At 32.7% G+C, this 24,433-nt stretch overlaps 1 protein-coding gene across 2 annotated transcripts in view; it reads right to left on the bottom strand.

Moving 5' to 3' along the window:
• Positions 1-1,459: 1,459 nt before the first annotated feature.
• Positions 1,460-24,433, bottom strand: part of LOC145641853 (nicastrin-like) — a 40,205-nt gene continuing 17,231 nt past the window's right edge. Inside the window, exons 9-18 of one of the 2 annotated variants that reach the window (XM_081692845.1) lie at positions 16,206-16,338; positions 16,019-16,090; positions 14,803-14,922; positions 12,863-12,934; positions 11,358-11,498; positions 9,211-9,295; positions 8,672-9,113; positions 6,106-7,906; positions 2,838-2,894; positions 1,460-1,756 (exon numbers count right to left, since the gene is read on the bottom strand). In XM_081692845.1, coding sequence (XP_081548971.1) covers positions 7,642-7,906; positions 8,672-9,113; positions 9,211-9,295; positions 11,358-11,498; positions 12,863-12,934; positions 14,803-14,922; positions 16,019-16,090; positions 16,206-16,338 — 1,330 coding nt within the window. In that variant the 3' untranslated portion in view covers positions 1,460-1,756; positions 2,838-2,894; positions 6,106-7,641. The remainder of the gene's footprint in view (positions 1,757-2,837; positions 2,895-6,105; positions 7,907-8,671; positions 9,114-9,210; positions 9,296-11,357; positions 11,499-12,862; positions 12,935-14,802; positions 14,923-16,018; positions 16,091-16,205; positions 16,339-24,433) is intronic. The other variant, XM_081692847.1, reaches the window with a different exon arrangement.

Here is a 24,433-nt window from a genome sequence, read left to right as displayed (position 1 = left end):
AATGGAAAGACAAATGAGACAATGAAAGACGGAATAGCAGAGCAAAGCATGTAATATACACCACGCAAAATACCTTACCCAATTGACCAATCCAAATCAATTCTTAAGCAATTATGACAAAATCTAAAAAGAATATAAAACTCATCAGTTACAAAGTACACCTTTCCAACTTCTTCACATCAAAATGTCATGTTCCGTAACTGTACATACATTAAAATATTCTATAAATAGAAATTGACTTTTTGTAAATTCCCTTATATGCATAGTATATATACACACGTGTATTGCTCGTGTTGTCTAAGTTTAATTTTTATCACTATTTAACATGAATATAACTAATTTAAAATACAAAATTACACCCAACCCCACAAAATTAAAATGATTTAGAACTTGGCACTTTCATAATTAATAAAACTCGCTATATACTAATCTTTAGACGAACAGATATAACCAAATTACTAAGCTCGTATTTATCAAAAGTTACACATCGCGAGAACAACACATATCAAAATTGAATCTACTTAACAATCTAGATTTTAATTTGATCTAATAATTAGTATCCAATACAAAATCAAATACTACTATACACATAAATCTAGCAATATCATTAACAACACACATTCCGTGTTTATTGGGCTATCGCGCCCGTGGCGCGCGATGGCTCAACTAGTATATAGAAAAGCTTGAAGTCAAGGGGGGTGTTGATGAGAGAAAGAGTAGAACTTAAGGAAGAAAGGTGGGTAATCCGTAAGACCTTGGAGAAGAAATGGTTGAAAAAAAAAAAAAAAAAAAACCCAAGTTTTTGGAAAATTTTTGAGGAATAAGCTAACCTTTGTCCGATTAGCTCAAAATAAGTCAACCTATTGATAAACTAAAAAGAAGTCGACCTTTATAAAGTATCTTCTCAAAATGAGTCATAACCTATTGATATTTGGGATATCCGGTTGTTTCAATAAATTATGCTATGTGTCATTTTGTGGTTGACTCTTTATGTAAATTTTTCTTTTTAGTATTTTTGATTAATTATTTAAAATTTGTCAAGAACTCGCCGTGTAAAATATGGTAATAAAGTCATTCATTGAGTCCCAAGAAATCCGACTTAAGTTAATTTCTTCCACTGGTTTATTTTCTAGTCCAATTTTCAATGGTTCTGACTTATTCAACGAGGTCAAATGGGTTGGTTTTGAGGTTTATTTAAGGATTTAGGGCGAATTTATGTGGTTGGGTAAGGGGAGGAGGGTTGACGCAGTACAAAGGAAGGGGACAGGGGGAAGGCGTGGTGTCGGGGTGGGGGAAGCGAGAAAGGAAAGGGAGGGGCATGAGGGTTGTTGTAACACCCTAGAAATTCCTTTCCTTTAAATATCCATTCTACTCTTTAGAATACGATTTAGGAATATCTAAGACATTACCGCCACCGTGAAAACGGCTAAGGCAAATATTAAAGATACACAGCGGAAGATTTAAAATTAAAAACCGTTTAAACAAGTCAACTCAAAAGTCCACCAAACGAAAGTAAAGTTTAAAACCAAACAAACAAAGTCAAATAAAATCAAACTACAACTTGGAACCATTAAAGGCCCTTATTCAAAACCGTTCCAAAACCAAACCTTTGTGTTAGTCCACATAAAATATGTCATAAATAAATAAAGCATAAAACACATCGTAACCTAATGAAAGCTAGCAAGATTCACTCTTCTCTCATGCCCCATCATGATTATGCTTCAATACCTAAAAAGTTTATCTCCACTTGTTTCCACTACTCTCCATTAAAAATGGGTCATCATAGGGCCAAGGTAAAGACATGGCCAAACACACAAACACACACAATCAACAAAGCTGAGTACATAAGCGTAAATTAAACACACTAACATGCTTTCACCTATCAACACACTTACCTCATTGCACCTGTTTACAAACACAAACATCAATCAACAAAACACAATGACTAGACACTAAATAATTCATTTATCGTTGATTACGCATCGAACGGGTTTCCAACTATCCTCCCCCAAATAAATCGAGGTTAACTGACACGAGAGCTAACCGTGCCAGCGACAAAACCACTCAAGGTGGCGAAATTCCTGCACATAATGATAAATAAAAAGGAATGTACAGCGTCCTGTACTCCATTAGAAGTTATGGTTAAATATAAAACCCCATAACTCCCTCCATTGTTCATACTCAAGGTATATACGTTCCAAGAGTTTTGGTGCGTAATCTCTTTCACTTTACGTTATTTACCCTTTTATTGGACTTGGTGATGACTCTCAAAGCATCATAAAACAATCAACAATAATTATTCAATCAACCAAACATACCAAATTAATTCTTGAATAATTAGTGACCACATATTATTTAATGTTGAACCCTTTTTATTCTACCTCAGTGTCAAAGACACCTTAAACGCATAATGCGCCAAAAATCCTATCCCTCGGTGTTAAAAACACCTTAAGTGCACAAAGGCACCAACATACAATTTATTCTTTGTGTACATAGACACTTATAAAGCTCCTTCCTCATGCTTAAAGCATCAATAAAAATTATTTGAACCATAATAAAATTCCTTTTCAATATTCTAAACATAATTAAACATGTAGTTTAATTAATCATGCCTTCTAACATGCCATAAATAAAAGTGTGGTTCAAACACAACATGCCCAAAATATAATTTTCCAATCCATAACCATCACAAATAATTCATGCTTCACAATTCAATCACCAACACCATTAATTCACAATTCCATACATAAAACTTAGCATGATACTACTTGTAATTGATTGAAATCAAGCCTAGCATGATTCTACATCATCAAAATATGCTAAGTACGCGTACGTACCTTGAGTACGATTTTAAAATTGCCACGGCTAGTAGAAATTGCTTACTTCAAAGTCTCCTACACATTAAATTCATAATAAAGTATTAATATCCACTCTAAGAAAATTTCCAGCAATATATACTATTTTAAAACCCCTCATAATTTAATTAAAGTAAGCTGAAATTATATTTAAAACACTATAATTAAGTCCCAATTAATGGGTAATTAAAATTCCTTCAAGAAACATAATATTAAGTGTTCTACATAAAATTCCAGCACTTTATTATAATTAAAACTTGCTGTAATTAAGCTTTAAAACACTTAAAACAAAGGTCTACCCCATTATACATCATAATCCTTCAATAACTCATGAATCAAGAACCTAAGGTTTTAAAAATTGGGGCTTTTTAATTAAAAACCAAATCTGAAAATTAATTAACATAATTACAATAATCAAACATCAAAATTAAATCTCCAAACTCATAATTTACAATTAGATTAAAGCCTAGATTAGATTTGGGTAAGAAAGATTTGATTTTTAAAACTTTTTTTTTTCAAAGGAGGTGACTACCGACAGCAGGCCAGCGCCACTGCCGGCTGCTGCCAGCGCCGGTGGTCGCCGCTGCTGCCGGCTGGTGCTGGTGGTCGGCGGCCCACTAGTGGTGGTGGTCGCCGGTGGTGGTGGTGCGCAACAAGAAGGGGAAGGGAAGGAGAGAGAAAAAAAAAAAGAAAGAAGAAAAGGGAGAGAAAAGGGAGAGAAGTTTACCTTGGGTTTTCTCCACTCTGTGCAAAGTTGAATTGCTTCATAAGAGGGATATTTATACCCCTTCTCTATCACCCCTTTTACCCTAAACTTTCCTCCTTTAGTTTTTCCTAATCCCTTCCCTACTAAAACTTGTTAAAAAAACATAATTTCTTAAAATAAAACCCCAACTTCTATTTAATAATTAATTAAACAAACTTTCCTTTAATAAAATATTCCCATCTTACATGGGATAAATAATTAAAACATCATAATTAAAATACTAAAATTATTTAAATACCCTTATAAAATACATATTTTAAATAAAATACGTATAAAAATAAGGGGTATTACAGTTGTAGAATGAGGGAAGGGTGGAGGTGGTAGGGTCGCCGGCACCGTTGGATGGAGGTGGTCTGGTGGTAGGGGGAGGTGGGGGGAGGTGGGGGGAAGGGGGTAGGAAGTAGGTGGGGGAGGGGGGTGGCTGGGATTTGTTTTTTTATAATTATGAATGACATTTAATAAATATTAATAATTATTTTTAATTGAAAAAATAACTTATTTAGTAGTTTGTAGGTCATTGGACTTATTAAAAGAAAATACTTTTAAAAGTCAATTTATGTTGAGTTAATCGAAAAGTTGGCTAATTTTGAGTTAAGCGTCAAAGGTTGGTTTATTCTTGACAAATTTTCCATTTTTTTTTTCTAAGTTGCAACATTCATGTATTTCAAGTTTCTCAATACATAATTTCAATTGTTTGTATTATTAACTCTTGATCCGCGACCAGGTCTATCATTATATTTATTCCCCGGACGGCCTTATCTGTTTACTCTGCCTATCTATTTTTGAATCATGGATTTTACTTCCAGAGCTGCAGCACTAACGACTCTATTAAAAAGTAGATTTATGAAATTTCAAGTGGATGAAATCGATCGAGTGGTTTAAGTTGGAGATGAGATTGCATGTGTTTATGGATTGAACGAGATTTAAGCCGGAAAAATGGTGGAATTTGACAGCGGTGTAAAAGGGAGTAAACTACACAACTACTCCCTAAACTTAAGACAAAGTTGCAAATGACTCACTAAACTTCCAAAACTTGCAAATCACTCACTGAACTGAGTGAGTAAACTACACAACAGTCCCTAAACTTAAGACAAAGTTGCAGATCACTCACTAAACTTCCAAAACTTGCAAATCACTCACTGAACTGACTTGTGACCTACAATAACAGGTAAAATACATGAGCTCCCTAAACTTTCTGACATGAAAATCAGAACTCCATAAACTTTCTAACATGGAAATCAGGAACTCCCTAAACTTATTTTTCAATCCTTTTTTTTTAAAAAGAAAGTAGTCGTTAGAATACATTAACTATTATGATAATACAAAAAAAAAAAAAAAAAAAAAAAATACAAGGCAACCAACATCTCTATATACTCTAATGCTTGTAACCATTTGTAGATCAAATCTGCAAGAAAAATTCAAGGAAAAAATTTGGTGAAAATATCTTTAGCACAAAATTTAATCAAAATAATACAGAAAATTTTAGGATTATTGCTGCAGAAGTGCAAAACAATTGTCTTAAGTAACTAAAGATCTAAAAGTTTTGTGAAAAAATTCAGAATGATTAAAAAAAAAAGGTAGTGAATTCTTAGTAATATAAAGATTGGGCACCTGTAAATATGTAATATGTGAGCTAGTGCCTTTTGATATTTGTCTACTGAGGGAATATAGGCAAAACCTGAGAGAACAAAAAATGCACTTTTGATATAAAAAATTACATAGCCAACTAGCCAATGCATAACTCAATATTTGTAAAGAGACTAAAAGCTAAAACATTAATTCAAAGTAAATACTAAATAAACCATTTACAGTAGATTAGATGATTGGACAAAGGGAAGAGGTAACTGAGCCTTAAGAGTTCCGTATCAATTATCAACTCCAAAATTCTTCTGGCTTATAGATATAGACTTAGATCGCACATAGCCAAAGCCAAATTCATAATTTAGTGAAAATTGAAGTGCCCAAAATTAAAAAAGATTGAAAAACAATTTACCTACTGCTAATTTGCTCTCACTAATTCGAACGGCAACAAGACCACCAAAATTCCATGCAGCCTCTATTTGCTGCTGCTGCTCCTCTCTCCAATTCGCCCGCGTTAACACCATTTTCCGGCAGCAGCAACAACACAATCCCAAATCAATATCCACCGCACCAATCACCGCAGGTTTCAACAATCATTCCAATTAGGTAACCCTAAAAAACCACCAATCGATGGTTTCAACATCAATCTAATCCCCAATTAGAAAACAAATCTGCGCTCTATCACGATCACGCAAACCCTAAAATTTATGGTCTTGCCTTTTGCTTGATTGTTGTGTGTTTTTTTTTTTTTTTTTTTTTTTTTTGACAAAATGCGTGATTGTTGTTGCTGACTTGCTATTAGATCCTTTGATTTATTTATTTTTTTAAAAAAATATAAAGTAGGGATACACACTTTAATTTAATTTTTTTTTTTAAAAAAAATAGAAAGTTTAGGGAGTTTACCTGGGCTAGCAAGTTACCACCGGATAAATGACCTCCAACCACCAAATGAGTGAGTAGTTTGCAAGTTTTATAAGTTCGGTGAGTAAAGTACAATTTTTAGCTAAGTTTGGGGAGTAAGTGCGTACTTTACTCGTGTAAAAGGAATAGCTTTAAATCTTCATAATGAGAAGGTAGGGATTGTATTTATAAAAATTAGAATTAATAAATCTAACAAAAATAAAGTATTACTAAATGTAATTGAAGTTGTATGTGAATAAAGCACTCTATTGAAAGGTTGCAATTAAAAAATAGAGAACAAAAAAAAATAAAAAATAAAAAAATAAAAAAAATAAAAAATAAAAAAATTGTTGATATCAAGGCAAATTTGATAAATTTAACAGCCACACTAAGGGTAATATTGTAAATTTAGCAGCCACATCCTCTTTCTCTCCCTTCTATCACCACCGTACAGCCTGCCGCCAACCGACCACCGACAACCTTTAGCTTCACTAGTCGACCCCAGCCGACCACCGCACCACTTCCCTTTATCTTCACCAGTCGACCACCGCACATTCTCTAGTACCACCATTCGACCCTCGCAACACCACAAGTACAAGCTAATCCCTTCCCTAAGGGGTTTGTATGGGCCCAATTTTCGTAATTTACTACTAAGGTGTCTATTGTTTGGCCGGCCAGCCGGCCGCTTTTGATGCGCGAAGGTGGTCGATCTTGGGCATAGCCATGGGAATGGAGGAGAGAGAAGGAAGTGGGCCACTTTTGATTCGTGAAGGTGGTCGATCTTGGGCATACCCAAGGGAATGGAGGAGATCAGGAGAGAGAAGGAAAAATTGGTCATGTAACGGGAGGAGAGAGAAAAATTGATGATATTAACATGTTTTTGTTAATAACTAATATCAATGGGGACAAGCTCAAAAAAAAGTATTCCTCACAGTACAATTACCATTTAACAACACATAGTAAGCTAACCAACAAGAACACAAGTTATTTGATCCATATACGAACCAAAAGAGACCACTTCTAAATAGGATATGGATTCAAATCCCGGCTGAATGAACATAACGATAATACACCTAAGATCTTTTGGGCACCACAAATACAGCAAACACTCCACATAAAATGACTCTTGCTGTCATGCCACCCCGAGCATACACAGGAGTATGATGGATGCTTGTAATTATAAGACAGGTGGAGGGAAGCAAGTGGAAGAGGCTGATCACCTGAGACTGACATTCAGATTCAGACATAGTCATATTTCTTGTAAACAGGTAGAAAGTGCTGGTTCCAAAGTAGAAATATTGGTGCATCCGTGCATAATGCTGTCTCAGGTACACGGTATTGCAGTATGAATATTACATAGTATCAACGGTAAGAACTGCTAAATTAGTAAGTTCAGATATAACACTCTCAATACCTAGGTTCGGTTAGTACAGCAGCAGAATGCCGAGTTACAGTTAAGCAGCTCAAATCAATGAATCTGTACTTCAGTGTCAGCTCAAACTGGTTTATAAATTATAAGCAAATGTATCCATCTTTAATCTAGTCTCTCTTTAGAGCTTTAGTCACGATTGTCTTGAAAATTTCAATGGCAAGATAAGAGAACCCTGTGATACCCAGACCTATTAGCAAGATAAGACGGTCATAAGCAGCATTTTGACGAGTATATACTCGAAGTCCAATGACATCCCAATTGCTTTCAGTCCAGACAGGATCCGCTATGCTCATAGGATCTGTAGAATTAGGAGGCAGTAACTTCCAGGATCCAGACTCATACTGAAGACGGGTTGAAAATGCAGGGACATACCTGAATAAATATGAAAACAGATCAATTAATATGGCAACAAAATCAGCATAAGACTACTTTTCCACCCTAAAATGTTACCCCAATCTATCATCATACTAAAGATGTTTTATGGTCTTTAAAACAAATATTGTAAATAATACTAATGTCCTTGCCACCATTTCTATTTCATTTACAGCAATTAGTCATGGGGAACTCAAGCATCCGTCTTTAACTCTAGGAATTATAACCTTTTTATTTGGAGATCCCAATATACCTCGTGACAATAAATTCAAGACAGAGGGTTTAGTTTTTTGGGGTCACATAGATGCAGCATCAATCATATTATACAGTATTAGGGTAATATATGTGAGTTGTATTAAAAAGAGTAATGAATAGAAACTGTCACATATTAAAATGGAAGAAGCTAAAGTACATGCTTCAGTCAAGCTAAAATCAGCAGTTTCTGGCGCTGGAAGTCCAGAGCAGCAAGATGCAGTAAACATCAAAACATACTATTGGTTTGGAAGTCAGATATATGATTCCATTACTCTAACATAGAGCCAGATGGTCACACATTTCTTATTCAGAGAGCTAATTAGAATGACACATATGAGGTCTTTTTCAAAAAGTCATTCATCTTTATTGCAAAGTCAATAAATGAGTTGCTAGAAGAAGCATTTGTGGAAGACTTCTGATCATTGTCAGTCGCTCATAATCAAATTCTTTCCCTCCCACTAAAACATGAGTGAACTAATACGAGTGTATATATAGCAGTATTGTTACTACCTGGTGGTGGATTCAACGCAGACACCTATGTTGTCAGTCTCTGCTTTAATGCAAACTTCACTTTCGCTCTTACAGCCTTGTTGGCAGTTCAAACTAGTATTCTCCATCTTCATGGCTGTCTTCTCAGCTAAAAAGTTCCAGATAAATCTGGATATATCGCTGGAATACCCACGATTTGGAGGAGATGAAGGATCAGTTACAATAACTCCAACATAGCTGCTAGGGCATGCACCCGTAGGCAAAATATAATTTTTCACCAGCCCACAAGACAAACCAGGATCACATGTCAACAGACAATCCAAAAGTTCATCTACCAAAGAGGCATTAACACTGATAGAATCCAGATCTGGGATTCTCGTGTTTTGCATGTCAGTGGCAAGTATGTAGAGAGAACGGGCAACAAGGGATGCAGCAGTTACAATGGATGTGGAGTTGATGTTAGCTGCAACACTATGAAAATTAGCAATTCTAGTTTAAACAGTATTTAGTATACATTTCCTGTAACACAGAGAAAACTCCAAGAATAGATATTAACTCACATATATCATCAAGGTGACTGTGATAGAATCCATTTGCAAACATGTCATCAAAATCTTCTAAGACGACGCCAGATATTTTAGAATCCTGCAAAGGCAAATGAACAGAATTAACAACAGTTAAACAGAATATTGAAGCCAATCAGAGGAGATTTTCAATCCCACAAGTAAAGTCATTTGCAATATTTAAGATTCAGCCTTCAAAGTTCAGATATGGTAAACAAGAAAAATAATGCCTCCTCCGTCTCTTCAATATTGCAACAAGGAGGGCAATTTAAATATTTTTAATTATATAATGGTAATATATTGAGAAGAATCTGGCAAAACGCCAAACAGAGGAATATGTGAATATAGTGTCAAAAGTGCAAACATTGCAATATTTAAAAAAATGGAGGATAGATAAATCATAAAACTACAACAGGAAAGCTAACTTCTGAAACATCAATTTTCAATATCATTCACAAAATTATACTTTTTAGCAAAGGTTCTTCTGGGGTTTATTTACATCCCTGAAGAAATTCTACAATCCTGGATCTATTAGCACATGTCTATCATCCACTGAACTGTGACAGCTTCCCTCCAATTATTTACATAGAGTCTATATATGGATAAACGGAATCAATGAAATATAGAAGCATTAAGGGAGTATAGTAAAACAAGGCCAAAACTGATAAGTACATAAGCTATGTAACATTCTACAATTATTCTCAACCATTATTTCAAACCAGGTGACAGTTACGTTTGTTTAATAAGCTCTTCAGCTAACTCACTATTATTATGGGATAATGCCAAAAAGATTGCTAATATTCCTAGTGTCTTTGGACAATCTGGAAAGGGAATAACGTTGAACAGGAATATAGTTAAAACACAATGGGCGCAAAACAAGGGCAACTGACTTTATGGGGCCTCATCATTGCAATGGCTTTGAGCTCCATCCTAGATCTTGGCTAGCTCTAATTGATCACGTAGAGCTGGATTAAATTGGTAGTTCTAGACCCATAGCTACCATATATTGACAACATAGTTGGAAGATAGTGCAGCATTTTGCAAGTCATCAAGCTGAACACACCCCTCTGCTAATGCACTCCAGAAAAAAAAGTAAGGGCGATGTGATTAGTAGCAGAAGATAGATATGGGGAAATTATAAGGGATAAACATAAAGGTTGGTAACTGATAGCTTGGGAGAAAATCCTGATTATAGATATGGGGAAATCATAGGAGAATATCAGCACTACAAATAAGGAACAGTAGTAATACAGGCATTAAGAAAATGTGTTGGTAACTGATAGCTTGGGAGAAAATCCTCCTCTGGAATGAGGATGGTTATTTTTTATACTTAGTAATTATTTTGATTAAGCGATTCAATCCTATTTTGTTGTCTTCTTTCTCTAATGTACATTTAATCTCGGATAGTCTTAGTTATATCCAAGTGAATTCCTAGCTTTTGGTAATGATTTTTCACAGTAACCTCTCTTGCATACTACACCACATTGGCCAGATTAATACTTTTGTTACTCCTTGACCTATTTTTTGTTCTCTCTCGACTTGCCTTAATTCGTGTGCAAATAGTTAATATAAACACCAGTAAGGAGAAGTAGTTTTAATTTGCATTGTAGTAAGAATAGTTAGAATTACAGCTCCCTGAAATATCTTTCAAGGAAATGTTTTCTTTACAATACAAATTCAAAGGGTTAAATGAACCTCTTGCATATTCCCTCCGTTTCGGAATAATTGACACGCATTATTGGACACTTAATTTCAGAAATATTGGGTGAGAGCTATAAAACGAGTTGTTTAATGTAAGGTTAGGGGATTCATTTTATATTGTAAGAAAAATGGACATGTGACGGTGGAGGAAGTAAGTAGGTCATGGTGAGGTGAAAAAAAAATATTTAATAACGATAAGTCATACCTGTATAAGAAAGTGTGTCAACTATTCTGAAACAACTAAAAGTGGAAAGTGAGTTAATTATTAAAATAAGTTAAAATTAAAATTAAAAAAATAAAAAATAGAAAATAAAAAAAAAACCTTCCCTGTACAAGTGCCCCAAGTGGAGGTATTTGATCACAATACTACTAAAATACATGTTACATATAACAGCTAGAAAATGCATCTTAGCTAAAATACATACTTCTGCAACAATTCTAACCTTATTCAAAAATGACATCAATGAAGAGGGAGGAACTCCAGGATTCAAAATATTTGCGGCTGAGATTTTGATGTTGTCTGATTTCAGAGAAACCTGTGCACTTTGCAACGCTTCGAACGTCTCATTTGCCACCTTTGTTCCCTAAAATGGTGATGGAAACCATCAATAAACAGGCATTTTGGAGTATTGGATTAGCAGGTGAGCGGAAACAAGAACAAAAGGCAAAACTCATGTGATTTGCAGTAAAATCCATACAACAGCATGCCTTATGTAGAGTAATAATTTAAGGCTTTAAAATTAAAACAGCACAGTATAAATCAACAATGCCTCATACCTGCCCCAAACAAGAATTTGCATGACCAAGGGATTAAAGGGGCAGTATGAGGATAAAAGCAAGATGGGCGACAGGCAGTGGGATAAGGCATAAATTTTACACACTACATGCCCCTTTCCTGCCTTAATTTCATAGTCCACCAAACAATAATCCATAGTAAAAATGGTCAAAACTTGGCATTAGCAGACTAGCGGTAGTCCAGTAGCAACAGCCCGTTGCATGATATACTATGACTTATAAGTAATTTTTTTTGGAAGGTCATTAAATTCATGCGTCTTTTCTTCGATTCATTATTTCTGCATAACTTTTTCTCATTTTGGCCAAATTTACTTATATTTCTTCCATTCCTTCATAATTTCCTAGTCAGCATAGCAACAAAAACCAAGGGAAGTGAGTCAATGAAAGTGGGTCCTTATTTGCTTTTTGGATAGGAAAGAGAATGAGGATTAAAGTGCGCCCAACAAATAACAATGGTAGAAAAAGGGAAATTTATTCACTAAATAAGGAATATTAAAAACGAAGGAAGAACTTCATGAAATGAATGAGAACAGAAAGTAAGAGCTTCTAGAAATGAAGGGAGGCAAAAGCTATTAAGAAGTATATATATATAGCAAGGGTAACTTGAGTGGATGGTCAGTTCAGTTATAAATGGTTAAAATATAATTACCACATCTGATTTCCAGGTACTGTTTGGGTCTATTTCAGGTTCTTTGAATCAGATATGAGTCAATCTTGTTAGATTTGTATTTTTAACTCCCAAGTCCCTAAAGAAAGATAAGCTGAAATCAATTCATGTCAATCATCTATATACCCAACAAGAAAAAGATATTAATCAATAAATGGATCAACATAACCCTAGAGCCCAGGCCTTTAAAAAGTCTGAAATCTGATTGATCAATAACAGTCCTTATTAACGTTATCTAGTTCAACCCATTCTCGATTCTCATGCCTGGAAGTTTCTTCCAATCAAAAGAAAAATAGACAGAAGAGTAGCCTCCCAGTCATTAACATCATACACAAAGGAAGCTAGGTTACTAGAAATTCAGATAATCTTATTAAAATATATACGAGGAAGGGCCTAGGGGAATATGTATTGTGATGATTCATATGCAAGATGATCCAAAATTTATCATGAATTAAAAAATAAAATAAAATAAAACATAGTTCTTACACTGGATGAATGGACAAAAAAGTTCTTTATCCCTCCATTAAACCCCTTTCCAACAGATCCAATCTCCAAAACCTGAACCAAATGTAAAGGAATGAATAGTAAAGGTTAGCAATAAATGGAACAAAATTTGCTCAGGTACAAGAAAATGAAACAAGTAGATTGTACAACATCTTCTGCAATATACAGCATTCGTTAATGGGTAGGAAAAAGTTAATTCCAGAAGCAACTAATTTATAAATGAGCCTGCATATAATTGGTAAATTTTGATCCATAAGCACAGAGAAAAAAAAAGTACAAAATAAAAAACAAAACAAAAAATTAATAAATTTCAGAACATATTTAAAATAGTTAGCATCTGCGTTATTTTTCACTTTCTTTCATAAGTACATAAATAAAAGGGAAGAGCTAGTACTTTTCTTCAAGCATAAAGGAATCACCGAATCACAAGGTCAGAGAATCATAGTCTCTTCATCAGAAAGTGGTCCACCAATTCCGAAAGGAACTTCTGAGATCATGTTGTTCATTCTTCTTTTGAAATCCACTTCAACTAAACTAGAACACTTTTGGCCTCTCGTAGGAATGCACATTCAACCAAAAGAAGGTATATTACAGGTTTCAATAGAAGATTAGATGAGATTACTACACATCAATCAGGAATCCAGAAAATATCTCACACAATGCTAAAAAAAAGACATTGTAGTCAATAGGATCCAGTCCATTGTGCACTTTTAAATTCAAGAATTGGAACAGAAATATGTAAGACCATATTCTCTTCTCTGCATCTACTCTCTACAAAGAATCTAAGGTACATTAGGAAACAACGTAAGTGGCAACAGAGTGTTTTCAAACACTGACAAGAAACACACAAGACAAGTGCAAGCAACACCACACAGTCCACAGTTTTATCTTGTTTTCTTCTGTTTGGCATCATACAGAGCATGAGATATTCATAATTTCATAAAGAAAGGAAGAATATAAAAGATGAGTCCCTAACAAAAGAAACAATTATAATGAGCAAATCCCACCAATCTAGCTAGTAACAGGGATATAGCTATCAGCCCAAATAGCAACAATACAGAATACTGTGTATCCCAACCAATGTTACTCGGACTCGTCTTTAAGTGTCGTGTCCGACATGGTTAGTCCTAAATTTTGGTCAACACTTCGACCCGATCAGGGGAGTGCTAATATTTAGGATACGGCTACTGTATAATGTGTCCAAAAAATTAATCCGACAATTAAAAATAAAAAATAGATAAAAGTCATAAAACTAATAAAAGTAGTACATAGTGTCATATAAGTAGTACATAAGCTGTAAAAAATAAAACTAAATAAAAAATATAATAATCACATGGTACTAAGTAAAAGTATAAAAGTAAAGATGGGTCCAAAAGTCAAAAGAACTTGTGAGGACATGGGTAAAGTAAAATATTTAAAGAACAACCATATGACCAGACAGCTGTCCCACACTCACACCTCATCAACCTTTCACCTTCTCCCACTTTCCCTTTCTAATTCTTTATCATGTAGTCTTCTCTTTCTATCTTCTCTCTCCTCCATTAATTCAGATGCATGCAAAGTTCAAACTTAATCCCCTCTTTCTAAAATCAACACCCATTTCAGACACTTTTCCGATCCTCGAGTCAACACTTTCCCGAAGCCGTGTCAAGGGTCGCGTTGTGTCGACACGCGACACCCATGGCCAAGGAAGGTTTCAGAGTAACAGTGATCCCAACACTTCATTTCATTGTAAAAAATCTTATGTCGCAAACATGACACTCCCAAATAGATAAGATTTGCATACATGGCACTTAAATATTTAATTGTAACATCACTACATTAAATCAAATGTTAGTAGAGGGAAAAGCAAAGCGCAGGAGCGAGGATAAAAAGCTACTCTCCAATAGTAAGGAAAATTTATGTTAAATGCAATATATTACCGTTTCAATAAATGTGTCATTGAGACCTGCAACAACATCAGATTGCAGGTCAAGTTCATGCAAGAACCTTCGGCTACCAAGGAAACCCCAGCTCTCTCCAGTAAGAACCAGGAAAACAAGCTGCAAATACATAAGAAGCAAATAAGAAAAAAGGCAAGATACTGAAAATCAACAGATACGTGTTCATGAGTGTTACTACTTCCGTTTTCCTGATTGTTGCTCAATTTATTTGATAAAGCTCTCTCCCCTTTAATACAAAAGCAAAAGCACTCACATGCATATCAAAATTTACACTTTTCCATGGTCTATGTAGCTATAGTAACTAACACTCAGCAACGTGAAGAAGTAATTTGTAGACCTCGAAGGCTAATATGAATTCAAGGAAGGAAATTGTTCAAGTAAAAAATAAATAAGGAAAATTAGTCAAAATCACCTAATTAAATTGTATTAATACGACTTTTTAATATTTTTGTTTTACAAGACTTGTGTTTACATATTTTTGTGTGAAGTAACATCTTTTATTTTACTTGCACTACTACTTGACTATGTTACTCGGATAATGTTACTAATTAAGTTGTTGTGATTACTTGCATTACTACTTCAACTATGTTACTAATTAATTTGTTGTGATTTTAAGTAAACGTAGCAAACTCACTATGACACTTTTTAAATGAATTTATCTTAATTCACCTCTTATATATATTCAAGTCCTATATTCCATCTCTCCTTCTCTAACTGATTATGATATCATACAATATATGCCTAACAATTTCCAACATCCTAACATACTCATTTGCATAGTAGAGAACCAAGACTTTTCCATCTTTCCAGCATTCAAAAAGAGCTCGCTTCAGATAATGAAATGCAAACATAGTGCATTCTGCTACTCCAACAATCATCATTCAATAGGCAATGAGCTTATTAGACTTACTACTGTGCAACTTCATAGATTTATTTAGTCATGCTTATCAGTGATATTACCAAGCCTTAAATTAAATCTAAAAGCCAACAACGTACCAAAGAACATGACAAAATAGTTTGGGCACATAGCACAAATTTAAAGATATTTGAGATATTATTGCAGCTACATTACGATATCTTTTACAGTCCCAAGACACAGCCCTTAAGAAAAAGTTATTAAGTGGCCAATAAGTTTCAAAGAAAAACTCAATGAAAATCCATATGTGACGCCTAATTACAAGGAAACTATAATCACCTGCTTCGTAAAGCTCTTCAAATAATCAGAATGAGAAAGAGCATCAGCAGCTGCCAACAGAGCAACTAATCCCTACAAAAATTTCAAAAGAGACGAGCATTAATTCAAAAAAGAAAGAATTCCATGCTAGTGAAGATTCTCTAAACTATCACTATTCTTAACATAGTAACATCAAACAAAAGCTTACAGATAAAGGTGAATCTGCACCGAGGCCTTTGTCACGAAAAAAAGAAGCAGAATCCATAGTTCCCATTGCCAGTATAATAGGCTTGGTTACATCCGAGGAAGACTGAATGATGGGAGGAAGAGACGACCAAACACTGCCCTTCAGATCAACAAACATCAACGTAAGATTAACAAAACAAAAACTTATATTATAGAACAGAAGAAACAACATATTTTCTTTTTTGCAAAGCAAATAAAAAGGCAGCTGAAAAAAATGTGAAAAGAAAAACAAGAAGCTAACAGCAGATGGCCTGACAAAGATTCCCTATGCCTTAGCCCTTAAGTATATTGCACTCAATATCCACCAGTTCAACTGAAAAGATTACACGAGGTCACATCATAATAGTGTTGGGGTCGTTTGATTTTGAATGACAAAAAGGGAAGTGAAAGAGATTGATTATCCTTACTTCCCAAAAGGGTTGTTTGAATGCACAATTTTGGTACTCCGTCTCCCCATTTTGAGTTTCTAAAACCCCAATGCCCTTCTACATGATTCTCAATCCCTCCATAGAAAATAAGATTTCCTTTTTAGGAAGATCACGCGACAAAAGATTAACTTTTAAAATTTTGTGACCATCATTAACCCTCCCTATAGAACATAAATTATAATTTTATAACAAGTTATAAGCACCCAAACTGTCCATAGAACTCAAGCATCAGTAAATCGCTGTAGACCAGCTATAGCAGTCACTACTAAGTACTAAACAAAAAACAGCACCCCCTCTAATTAAGAGGCACCAACAATAAAAAGCCTTTTCTTATTGCCTTTCCAGTATTTCACATTTTGCAGTTTGTATTCCTTTCCTTCCCCCTAACCTTTATGCAAATTAAACAGCCTTTCTTAGATTTAGATTAGATTTTATTTATTTTAAGTCACTTTCTGTAATACCTTTAATGATTCAGCTATTTATTCAATTCATGGTTATAACTTCTCGTAATCCATCATCGTATTTATATTATAATTCCAAAGGTGGAAATGTGGAATCAAAGTGGTCAATCTTAGGAGTCCCCTGTTTACCCTTCACAAAAATTCAAGACAGGGGCCAGCATGTAAGTACTTACACTTGGGGGCATTTGGTATGAATATTGGAAATGGAGTGGAAAAGAAACAAATAAGGAGGAGGAAAGGAATCATTTAACCGTTACCTTTATGTTTGGTTTAAAAATGGAAAGGATTCACTAAAATTTAACTCTATTTTAGTTTGAGGGTAAAGGTAATTGTTACCTTAGCTTAGAGAGGTAACAAATGGGTGGAAACAATTACCCTTAGGTAATAGTTAATGTTTCCCAAGCCTTCTAACCAAACACTTGGTAACGGATTGGTTTAATTGAATTCGTTTCCAACCCTAAAAATACTCTTACAAAACTTGCTCTTAGAAGGAGAAAGAAAGGGATTTATTATGTGTAATGGAGAGTTTAGAGAAACACAATGTGGGATAGGAGATGATAAAAATGGAAACAATCATCACAAAGAAAAAACAGTAGAACACAAGGAAATGGAGAGAGTATTAAGAAAGAATGACTACAAAGAAAAAACCAAAAACCTACTACAAAAATGTACAATAATACAACAACAATTTATGAGTAATTAATAAAATGCTGGATTTGGCCAAATTTTCATGTTTAGGTAATCCAAATATTTGGATTTAGAATTGGCCCAATTCCAACCCAATTAAAACATGAGGCTATATATCAGAATTTGAAATTCAATCCAAAAATCCATCATTTGAAATCTCACCACCTCAAAAATAACGACATTTGCTCACTGCCATTCTCCTCTTCGTGCTCTGCCTCTCCCTCACTCAAGCTTTCTCTCTCTTCAAGCTCTCTTACAGAGTTATAATCTCACGCAAGCTTTCTCTCTCCTCGAGTTTTTTCTCTCTCTTCCTCTACTATAAAATAACACTTCTAAAGTGATAATCTTACAAAATTAAAGGAGAGCACAATTCTCGATTTCCATGTTGCTATGACGGAAATCTAATCCAAGTTTAGCAAGGAGCGGAAGATTTTGTCAATTAATAATCCGCTCGTTAATCTGTGTGATAAGCTTTCGATTTTCCCCTAATTTTTGGTTGTGTAATTTTGTCAATTTGATGAATTTAGGGTGTGAGAAAAATAAGGAACTAATAGGAGGAGAGAAATATAAGGAGGGTAATAGGGACGATTACCTTTTGTTTAGTTTTTAATTTGCTAATTAAAAGAAACAATATTAGTGATTGTTAGAGAAACAATCTGAATCATTGTTTAATTAGCATTATATTCATTATAAATATGCAGAATCACAATGTAGAAATAGATTAAAAAAAATTATTCATTTTTATTCACGTCAAAAGTTTTAGCATTAAGAAAGTTTTTTTCTTATATTTATTATTTCCTTCATAGTGGTTATTTGTCTATCCCATATATTGTTTATCTTTGTGAGTTATCGGTTTCATATTATCTAGTAGAAGCCACATTTCCGCTGCGAAAGCTCTAACATAGGGTTTATTGTTAAGTTTTCCCCCAATTCATGCTTCAATTTTGTTTCAATTTGTTGATTTATCCGGCTGATTGAATCTTGTATCCCTTATACTACAGATTTCTCGTCCTTCGTTCTTCTTTAATTCGTAGTTTTTTTCCCTAATTTTTTTTAGTTCTTTGAGTTGTTCATTAAATTTATGTGCAAAAGTTTATGATTTGGGAAGAAAAAAAAAAAGCGAAAAGCAAAAAAGAAATTATTCTGGAAATAAATGGTGGAAAAAAAATCAATTTTGTCGATGGTAATAAAATTATAGCGAAAAAAAAAAAAAACATGAAACTTGGAATTGAATTCTAGAAATTGAAATTGTGGAATTGAAATCAATGATTTCAAATGAAATGGGAGTATCCAAACGCAACCTCAGGGTATTTGGTGAATTTTTGAAAATTTCAAGGGCATTTGGTGAAAAAACCGTAAATTTAATTGTTAAAAAAAATTAAAAAATAAAAAAATAATAAAAAAAAAACTATAGTTAAATTTTTAATAAACTATAATAATTAATGTCATAAGTTATAAGTATAAGAAGTTTATGAGTACCAAATATAATTTTATAAGACTTTTTTTACCAATTAGAAAATTAAAAAGTTGGAGTTTACCAAAGAGAATTTCCCATATATATATATTAAAGGATTTTATGGTAATTAGAATCACAAAATCAACCAATTTGTTACTTAAAAATATTTAATGCAATCTTAATTTTTAAAAAGGCATTGTAATGATAAGTTGATAATTTTGCTCAATCAAAAGCTAAGTGGATACAAACATGGTCTTTCGTTGCATCGGACACTCTTGATATCAAATGCCTAACGTACTACAACATCAAAGTTTCCATCAAGGCCAAGAGTAAAATCTCACCATCTTTCAAAACATACACTATTTTGGGATTGTTACACTTCATAACTTGTCCATATATTTATTTTTTTTATTATAATTTCAGGGAAAAGTATAAAAGTTCTTGGGATCTTGGTTGATATTAATGTCAAAAGCCTCACATGGTATGATGCATGCTTTATTTGTAATTATAAAGTGAATTATTTTGGTGATAAAAGAACATGTTCAAATTGCCACAAATTTTATTTGCAATTATAAAGTGAATTATTTGGTGATCAAAGGCAAATTACCGCGAATATAATCCTGAAATCAATGGTAAATTCACCAAATTATTTTTAATCAATTTTTAAAATTTTTATGTATTTATTTTGGTAAATATTTTATCACTGAAGATTACTATCAAAGACTAAAGTAGAATGCTGCATTTTATTTTGTTCAACCAACAAATTGAATTCTTTCTTCAGTGTGTGTCCCAATTAAAGGACTTACATAAACAGGTTTATCTACACAACATACTTTAACTTGCTTACTTGCCCTCTCTTTAATTTCTTTTTCTAACAATTTTATAATATATTATACACAGATAAATGAGAAAGAGATGATGATATTGTTGCATAAATATAATGATAACTCATATGTTTTAACTCTTACATCCCAAACTTCTTTATTGTCACAATTTTTAATATATAATATTTGTTTTTACTCATATTATGATTACTCAATTTTTATACTCTTACATCCCAAACTTCTTACTTATATTTAATATATGTTTTTACTCTTACAGCCCGAACTTCTTACTCATACATAATACTATCTTCGATTTTTTTTAGTAATAACTTGGGTATTATTTGTGAGATATAAAATATTTCAAAGTTGCAACTAATAAAAATCGAAGGTAGTATATGTTTTACTCATATTATGACAACTCAATTTTTTTTTTTTTAGGAGACTTAGGGCCTGTTCCGATTGACTGAACTCAGCTGAGCTGAAATGAAACTGAACTTATTAATTAGTGATTTTTAACTACGGATTAGTGATCTTTGATTATTTATTGATTATTTATTACTATACATATGTGTATATACAAATGTACATATTATTTGTAATACCCCGTATTTTTATGTATTTTTATAAAGTATTTAAGTATTAATAAAATGTATTGTCAAGGGCTTAATTAAATATTTTAAAGGGTTAAAGTATTTTAAATATAAAGTTTTATAAAAGTAAAATAAGTTTTGGGCCAAACGTTTATTAATTACTGGGCAATGTAAATTATTCCTACATACTCTTATTGGAATAACCCATTCCAAAACCCATAACTTAAGCCCTATCCCATAACTCAAGCCCACATTTTTATAAGCTCAAACTTAACCCTACACTTTTTACTCTATAAATACCCCATGAATCCCCAAAAATTTCCCACACAAAAAGATTAGTCTTATTTTCTCTCTCCTTTGTTTTATTAATTTGTGTAATTATAATTATTGATTTATGGGTTTTGATTTTATTGTTTGAAATTAATTTAACTAGTATCAAATTGTATTTTGATGATTGAACTTTATAATTTTCAGATTTTGTAAATTTTATAACCTAGGGTTTTTAATTATTGAAAATCATGATTTTAGGGTTTTTATGAATAATTGATTTAGGGCTTTTATAGTAATGATGTTTTGAAATTTTGGTGATTATAACTACTTATTAGTTGAACTTAATTCCAGATTTATTTTGAACACGCAAATTCATGTTTTAATAATTAGATTTCCGTTCGTTAATATTAATCTCGTTTTAATCCCGATCAGGTTCTAAACTCCTCCGATTTTGATAAAAAAAAAAGTAGTGTTTTTCGAGTGGAAACAAAGTTTTAAGAAAGACTCACTACCTTTGGTAGTGAGCACTACCCTCTCGTGGCCAAATTCAGCCTCTAAATACGATTTTCGAGCAGTTTTTGATTTTTAACGAAGTTTTTTTTTTATGCTTTAAATTTTATCTTTGAGTTTAAAAGGGGTAAGAGATAATTTAATGTTTCTATGGATAATTTAAGTATAAAGATGTATTTTGATGAAGTTTTAAAGGATTTTTGATTAGTTTAAAATGTTGGAATTTTATTTAAAGTAGTATAATTGTGATTTTTAATAAAAGGGTGTGATTATCCATTAAAAAGGAGTTTAATTAGGGGTTTTTAAATAATTTTCAGATTATTATAAGTTATTTAAAGTGAGTTTAAGTTGCTGGAAATTGTGTATACAAGGGTAATTAATATAGTATTATTGTCCCTTTATGTAGGAGACTTGGTTCGAGAATTGTTGTAGATTACTCGATTATTTTAAGAGCTTATTTGAGGTACGTACGCGTACTTAGCATATCTTGATGATGTAGAATCATGCTAGGTTGGATTTCAATCAATTACAAGTAGTATCATGCTAAGGTTTATGTATGGAATTGTGAATTTATGGTGTTTGTGATTGAATTGTGAAGCATGAATTATTTGTGATGGTTATGGATTGGAAAATTATATTTTGGGCATGTTGTGTTTGAACCACATTTTTATTTATGGCATGTTAGAAGGCATGATTAATTAAACTACATGTTTAATTATGTTTGGAATATTGAAAAGGAATTTTATTATGGTTCAAATAATTTTTATTGATGCTTTAAGCATGAGGAAGGAGCTATATAAGTGTCTATGTACACAAGGAATAAATTGTATGTTGGTTCCTTTGTGCACTTAAGGTGTTTTTAACACCGAGGGATGGGATAGGATTTTTGGCGCATTATGCGTTTAAGGTGTCTTTGACACTGAGGTAGAATAAAAAAAGGGTTCAACAATAAATAATATGTGGTCACTAATTATTCAAGAATTAAATTGGTATGTTTGTTTGATTGTATAATTATTGTTGATTGACTTATTATGCTTAGAGAGTCATCACCAAGTCTAATAATATGTAAATAACGTAAAGTGAAAGAGATGACGCACCAAAACTCTTGGAACGTATATACCTTGAGTATGAACAATGGGGGGGGTTATGGGGTTTTATATTTAACCATAACTTCCAATGGAGTACAGGACGCTGTATATTCCTTTTTTATTATTTATTATTATGCGCAGGAATTCCGCCACCTTTGTGTGGTTTTGTCGCTGGCACGGTTAGATTTATTTGGGGGAGGTTAATAGGTGGAAACCCGTTCGATGCGTAATCAATGCAAAATGAATTAATTAGTGTCTAGTCATTGTGTCTCGTTGATTGGTGTGTGTGCTTGTGAACAGGTGCAATGAGGTAAGTGTGTGTTGATAGGTGAAAGCATGTTAGTGTGTTTAATTACGCTTATGTACTCAGCTTTGCTGATTGTGTGTGTTTGTGTGTTTTGGCCATGTCTTTATCTTGGCACTATGATGACCCATTTTTAATGGAGAGTAGTGGAGACAAGTAGAGATAAGCTTTTCAGGTATTGAGGCATATTCATGATGGGGCACGAGTGAAGAGCGAATCATGCTAGTTTATATTAGTTACAATGTGTTTCTGCTTTAATTATTTATGCTAATATTTATATGTGGAACTAATATCAAGTTTGGATTTGGTTTGGTTTTTAATAAGGGCCTTTAATGGTTCCAAGTTGTAGGTTGATTTTCATTTTACTTCGCTCATTTTGGTTTTAACTTTACTTTTGTTTGGTTAGCTTTTCAAGTTGGTTTGTTTTGGAAAGGTTTTTAAAATTAGTCTTCCGCTGTGTATCTTTGATATTTGCCTTAACCGTTTTCACGGTGGCGGTAATGTCTTAGATATTCCTATTTAAAGTTTTATACAGGGCAAAACAGGTATTTTAAAATAAAGGAATTTCTAGGGTGTTACATTATTATTAATAATAATAATAATAATAATAATAATAATAATAATAATAATAATAATAATATTATTATTATTATTATTATTATTATTTATTATTGATGATTATTATTATTATTATTTATTGATTATTATTATTATTATTATTATTATTATTATTATTATTTATTGATGATTATTATTATTATTTATTGATTATTATTATTATTATTATTTATTGATGATTATTATTATTATTTATTACTTATTGATTTTTATTATTATTATTATTATTATTATTATTATTATTATTATTATTATTATTATTGTTAATATTATTATTATTATTATTATTGTTGTCGTCGTCGTCGTTGTAATAAGAGCTTAAAAGAACGAAATTTGGCTTTATATCATTAGCAATATCATAAGATGTAAATTAAGAGCTGAGCTGAGGCCCTTAAATGACTAAAAATCAGCCATGAAGTCAACTCGTTGTTAATGTTGCTCCATAAAGATATACTTATAGAGTTTAGCACTTTGTATATATATATATGAGAAAATACAATTTAATCTGCCGGATTAACGAATTTTTGTTAATCTGATGGCATTTTTGTAAATATATTGAAAAAGCAGGGTCATTTATACAGAACTTTTGGTGAGCTGTCCAATTACTGTTTGCTTTTTGCTTTTACTGTTTGGTGAGGAAATTACACACGTACCCCTCAACTAGTACATGAAAAGACGCATATACCCCTCCACCGGTACTTGAAAAGACAATTATACCCCCAAATAAAGGGAATTAACTAGGTAAACAAATTACATGAGACAACTTTTAGTTTGTACGTTATGTTATATGTAAATATATATTTTGTAAACAAATTCAGAGTTTTTCATGTAATTTATGTTAATACTCTTTCAACAATATTTTCATAAAGAAATAAATGACAAAAAAAGCTACCTGAAACAAAGAATTCATGTAATTGAAAGTGACATTAATACACTTTAGAGAGTCTCATCATT

This window comes from Chenopodium album, chromosome 8, assembly GCF_948465745.1.
Source record: "Chenopodium album chromosome 8, dcCheAlbu1.1, whole genome shotgun sequence".
In the NCBI taxonomy this organism is placed as follows: domain Eukaryota; kingdom Viridiplantae; phylum Streptophyta; class Magnoliopsida; order Caryophyllales; family Amaranthaceae; genus Chenopodium; species Chenopodium album.
This window is presented reverse-complemented; position numbering and strand designations above follow the sequence as displayed.